This window comes from Atta colombica, unplaced genomic scaffold (assembly GCF_001594045.1).
Source record: "Atta colombica isolate Treedump-2 unplaced genomic scaffold, Acol1.0 scaffold187, whole genome shotgun sequence".
NCBI classification, from domain to species: domain Eukaryota; kingdom Metazoa; phylum Arthropoda; class Insecta; order Hymenoptera; family Formicidae; genus Atta; species Atta colombica.
In genome coordinates, this window is record NW_017259279.1 from 1,484,664 (window position 1) to 1,490,187 (window position 5,524).

The 5,524-nt window shown below is 30.3% G+C and overlaps 1 protein-coding gene across 1 annotated transcript; it reads left to right on the forward strand.

Annotated features, from left to right (window-relative positions):
• The first annotated feature begins 2,849 nt into the window (after positions 1 to 2,849).
• LOC108686585 (solute carrier family 35 member G1-like) lies at positions 2,850 to 4,719 on the forward strand. Its single transcript, XM_018191959.1, has 3 exons — positions 2,850 to 3,158; positions 3,679 to 3,894; positions 4,225 to 4,719. Exons 1-3 carry the CDS (start codon positions 2,850 to 2,852, stop codon positions 4,717 to 4,719), a joined length of 1,020 nt encoding a protein of 339 aa, XP_018047448.1.
• The last annotated feature ends 805 nt before the right edge of the window (positions 4,720 to 5,524 follow it).

Below are 5,524 nucleotides of genomic sequence, written 5' to 3' on the forward strand. Positions count from 1 at the left end.
TAAAAAGTAATGTAATTTTTTATTCGACAAATATGAATTTAAAAAAAAATATAAATAAATGTATAACTATACATTAAATGCTATAACATCTCTGTCTAAATTTATCCATGTACTTCACAATTTTGACATAGTAGTCGCTAAGAAAGTAAGAAAATATCAGCTACGAGAAATTATTTCAATATTTAGTTGTGCTAAAAAAATGCTTATAAAATCGTGTCTCTTGTTTTTGTATCCAAAATTTATAAAAAAAGGAAGAGAATCTTGAACGTATAATTATCCATTCTTTTCCATTCATTACCAGAAGAAATTCACAGAGATATATTAATTAAGCTTGTCGTTAAATAAAAGACAAACGAATTTTTTGGTCTTACAGGTTTCGGCGGTACATTCATAATAAAAAACGGAAAAACAATACATCATATCATAAAAAACAATTGGAAAATTCCGATAAGAAAGAAAAAACAAATTCGTTATTGCATTAAATATTGGAAAAATCAAACTTCGTCTGTAGTGGCATTTGCCACGTTTATTAGCGCAGACAGACACAAAGTAATGCCACTCAAAAAAGTAATATTGATATCTATAAACTTCAAAACAGATATGTCGTGAATTATTCGTAATAATACTGATACTTTCCAGGATATTTACTTTAATCAATGGCACGTCCATGCTAAGTCTAACGATGGCGGCGGGTATTATCACGAAACTGAATCAAATAATACTAATACGGAGTATTTAGGATATTTTTCTCCAGCAACGAAGCTTTATCGTATTAATCCCGTACCTGTATTTCATGAAATGATAAATTTTACTTGTTTAAGAAATCATTAACAAGAGCATCAACAGTTAATGACGTTAGACCATTTGTTTTATCATGTTTTAAAAAGTTTTAATATCAATGAAAGTAGAGCCCGAATTAAAATTCTGAGAATCACTGGGCGAAATGGCAGTGAGTAGAATCGTGAGGACACTATGGTCGATTCGAATAGATACAACAGATAATCCGGGCTCTAATGATGAGTTTTCTAGGAGCAATTATCCTGTATATATGATATTGCTGTAGTTATGACATTTTTACTATAATTTTATCATTTTTAAATTTCTCTTTTTTTATATCTTAGATTATATTTCTCGTATTTCTCATGTTTTTTTTTCAAGCTTAAGCAATTTTTATTTTTATTGATTTCCCAGCAAACGAGAATGGATTGAAATGAATTGAAATGAATTCAGATTTTCAGAAATATTATTGATTCACGAATGTTAAAATGAAAGTTTTTCAATTCTGAATGTATTTTTATTCATTTAGAAAGATTTTTTTTCATTCACATAGAAATTGCATGGAGCATATCTCTATGTCTTTCAATCTAAAAATAATATTAACTTTTTCTGTGCACACAAACAGAATTATGAATACTGTTCCAATTCAAAATTTTGAATAGAAAATGCAATTTTTCAATCCAATTGCATCCAATTGAATCTAATTGAATCCAATTGAATCCAATTAAATTCAAAAAAAAATTTGCTATTTAAAATGCGCATTCGGATAGAAAAAAATTTCAATCCATTTTATTCTATTCTCATTTGCTGGGTCATCTCTATTATAATTAATCTACATTTATACATGAAAATAAAAGATGTAAGATGTTTATTTAAATAAATCATTTTTTTAATTTTTTATTTAGAATTTTCTTATATTTCTCTAATAGAGAAATATATTATCTTCATCTAAAAATGAAAATATAGACAGATAGAATTTGTAACATCTATTAGATATATATATATATACTAGATATATTTAAGCTACCTATTGATCTCGTATGATTTTATTAAAAAATTATTTAAAAAAAAAAATTTACGTTCTATAAGCTCGCAAATTTTTTTTTTAAATAATTTTTTTATAAAATCATTAATAGGCTCTCCAGTATTTCATTCTATTACATTATTCTATAAAAAAATGCACAAGATGAAGATGAGAATAAAGATCGTTTCCCAGTTTCTTCGGTGCTGAATGTATTTTCGTTTATCAAATTGTTCTATAACGTCACAATTAAAAAAAAATTTTGTTTTATTATTTTTTAATATTTAAATTTAATTATTCTTTAAAAGATATTATTTACATATTTCTAACATGTCTATTACAAAATATCTTAAATTAAAAATATCTTCTATGATGGTTATTAATATCTTTTAGAATTATTTTGAAGATATAATGTATAACTTCACAACAAAATATTTCTGAACATTTTCTGGATATTTTTCGGATATGTATCTTTTAGAAGAGCCTTGAAGATCTTTTAAAAATTCTTTAAAACCTCAATATTTTTCTCTATCATGATTAATTTACATCTTTACACTAATAAAAGACAAAAGTTTAATTATTATTTATGAAATAAACTGATTTTAATCATAAATAAAATAAATGTTAATCAACAACAAAATACATTTATCAATAACATATCTAAAAAATTCGTGTTTAATTTGATTAGTTTGGAAAATTGCAATCGAATAAAGATGACTTCGAATGTATATCTATGTATCTCATTCTCATCTCAATTAGATGATCATGTTCGCAACTCTCTTCTGTGTGTCCCAAAAAGCAATCTCTTTTTTCTTTTATCAGCGTGTATTCTTTTATCGACAAGTCTCTCATCTTCACAGTCGTCGCTCCACTCATCCGAATCTTCCTAACGTCATTAATCCGTAATAATCCGTTGGTCGTTTAAGTTATGCTAATTGCAGACAGAATCGCAGATGTGTCAACAGGTGGACGATGACAGTAATTCTTAAACTACGTAGTGCCAGTCATCTTCGTGTATTCTCGCTTCAGTAGTTTCAGTATACATACCGCGATGAAATTCAGCATAGAGTCCACAGCTTCCTACAACAGCATCCACCCAGCCTATCACTACACTGAGCAATTTGCTAACAATGGCGAAACTCGGGACGGCACCAAGTGGTACGGGGTGTTCCTGGCGTTTATATCAGGAACTTTCTTTACCATCAGTTCCGCCTTAGTCAAAGCGATTCGTCATGTGGATCCCATGATTTTGTTGGTCATTCGTGCCTTGACGCAGATCCTAGCAATGGCTGTCGTGGCTTGCAAATCGTCCAGCAATCTTTTCGGCCCTTCCGGCCAAAGAATACTCATACATTTTCAGGTAAAGTTTGCTCGTCTGAACATGATGTATCATCTGCGAAGATAATATAGTTTCTAGATTTATTAAGATATTTGGATCTGCCAAAGTTTTTAATTTTGTAACATAATTGGTATTTCTCGTCAATCTATTTTCATGAGAGAAATGTCGGTCATTACAAAACTAGTCACTCTCTTCTTATCTGATTACATATAAATGATCATGAGCTTATCTGCAGGCATCCACAGCTTTTCTACACCATCATACCATATTAATTGTATTAAGCCGGAAAGTCGGCAACGGAATATTATTCATTTGCATTACCTGTGTTCACATTAGCGAAGTTAAACTCTTCAGAAAAATTATGGGATAATAAAACAAAACTCATTAACAATATTCTTTAATATATAAACTCTTTTTATGTACTACTATTATCAATACATTGTAATAATTTAAAGAGAAGCATTTTTTAGAACGAAAAATTCTGTTTTTTATGCGATCGCTAAGCCACTATACTGATTTACATTTTTTTTCTTTTTTCCAGGGCCTAGTAGGTGGCATGACCCTGTCGTTGCTGTATTATAGCTTTCGAGAATTACCTTTAGGTGATGCTACCACGATCATTTTCAGCTCACCAGTGATCGTCATCGCGCTATCTTTCCTCTTCCTAAAAGAACCCTGCGGTGTTCTGCGTATACTAGTAGTCTGCACACTCCTGACAGGCGTTGTCCTTGTTGCCAGACCACCTTTTTTATTTCAGGTAATCTAATTTTTATTACTGAATACAAAATTAATTTGCCAAGGACGAACTCAACAGACAAAGCTGAGTAAATTTCATTTACTATGTAAAAACAATATTAATAATTGACAATTAGTAATATCTAATCTGAAATGTCATTCAGATTACAAAGAATTCGTACAAAGGGCAAACAAAATTAAACAAATATACAAAGTCTTTGTTTTTATGTTAAAGAAATGAATTCTTGTTCTTATTATTAAATTCAAATTAAATTAAAAAAGTAATGATTTCAAAAAAACGCTCATCATAGTCTTCAAGAATGATTCCTCGAGAATAATTTTTCTCTTCTAGATGCATCGTGCCGAGAGCTATAATCTTATGGGATATCTGTGTGCCATTCTGGCTACTCTCTTCACGGCGCTCAACATCGTCGTCATGAGAAAGTGCTCGGAGATACATTACTCCATTCTGGTGTTAAACCTATCGTGTTGGTCGTTCGTCTCTGCTGTGGTTTTTTACTTCACAGTGTCCAGACACGGTATTGATCATGAACTCCACAAGTTTCGATTACCTCATGATTGGTTCACCTGGAGCCAGATTCTGCTGGTGGCGTTGACTGGCCTTACCGGTCAGGTGTTGGTCACAAAGGCGCTTAAGATTGAGAGCGCGGGTAAGGTATCGGTCACCAGATCGCTGGATATCATCCTGGCCTATCTGATTCAGGTTTACCTGTTCGGTGAGAAGCCCACGTCGACTAGTCTAACCGGTGCGATCCTCATCATCTCCTCCGTTGTCTGCATGGGTTTCGAGAAGGAGATCTATGCGATCTGCGATTTCATTCCTTAGTCAATGAAACAATCATTCGAGTGATCGAATTTCGCAATAAACGCAAGCGAGAACTGCTAAAAGCTAATTTAATTTGTACTTTAAAAAAAATCAAAAATTAGTAAAAATATCAAGACGCTCAATAAATTTTCAATAATAATATTAAGATCAATGAACATTTAACTGTTCGATTTCTTATTAAAACAAGTTTCTAGTATCACACATTAAAAAGGAGCCGATTAATGAGTAGCATTCGATTATAAATGATTTTTTTTGTTCTTTTGTGTCTCTTCTTAATATTCCTTAAAATTACACTTACAATGAACATCAATCATCTAAATTATTTTAAATCTTGATGTAGATAATAAAAATAAATATATAAGTCATAATAACAATAACGATGATAATAATAATAAAGATATATAATTAATTTCACGAATTTATGCGTGCAAATATATACATAAGTGATAATTGGATAGCAAGAGAAATGCACGTATATAACTCGTTTATACATGTATATATAATATCTATCGATGATTTATTCAATGAGAAAAAAAGATACAACTACATTAACAGAGTAAATCGCTATATCTCATATATATACATATATATGTATGTATATGTATATATATATATATACATAGAGAGAGAGAGACTTCCCTTTTGAAGATATAGTCGATCTTGTGCGAAGTTAACATTTAATATCTTGAACACACATTGACACAGTTTTAGGTAATATATATATATATAAACACATGGATATGTATACATATATGTATTCTATTATAAATCGAAAGAAGTGAGAAACGTGATACGCAGAGAGGGA

Bases quoted from the DNA above. Each gene is read 5' to 3' on its own strand.
- LOC108686585 (XM_018191959.1), top strand. From the start codon at position 2,850: ATGAAATTCAGCATAGAGTCCACAGCTTCCTACAACAGCATCCACCCA. The intron at 3,159-3,678 runs GTAAAGTTTGCT...TCTTTTTTCCAG, and splicing joins GAATACTCATACATTTTCAG to GGCCTAGTAGGTGGCATGAC. The intron at 3,895-4,224 runs GTAATCTAATTT...TTTCTCTTCTAG, and splicing joins GACCACCTTTTTTATTTCAG to ATGCATCGTGCCGAGAGCTA.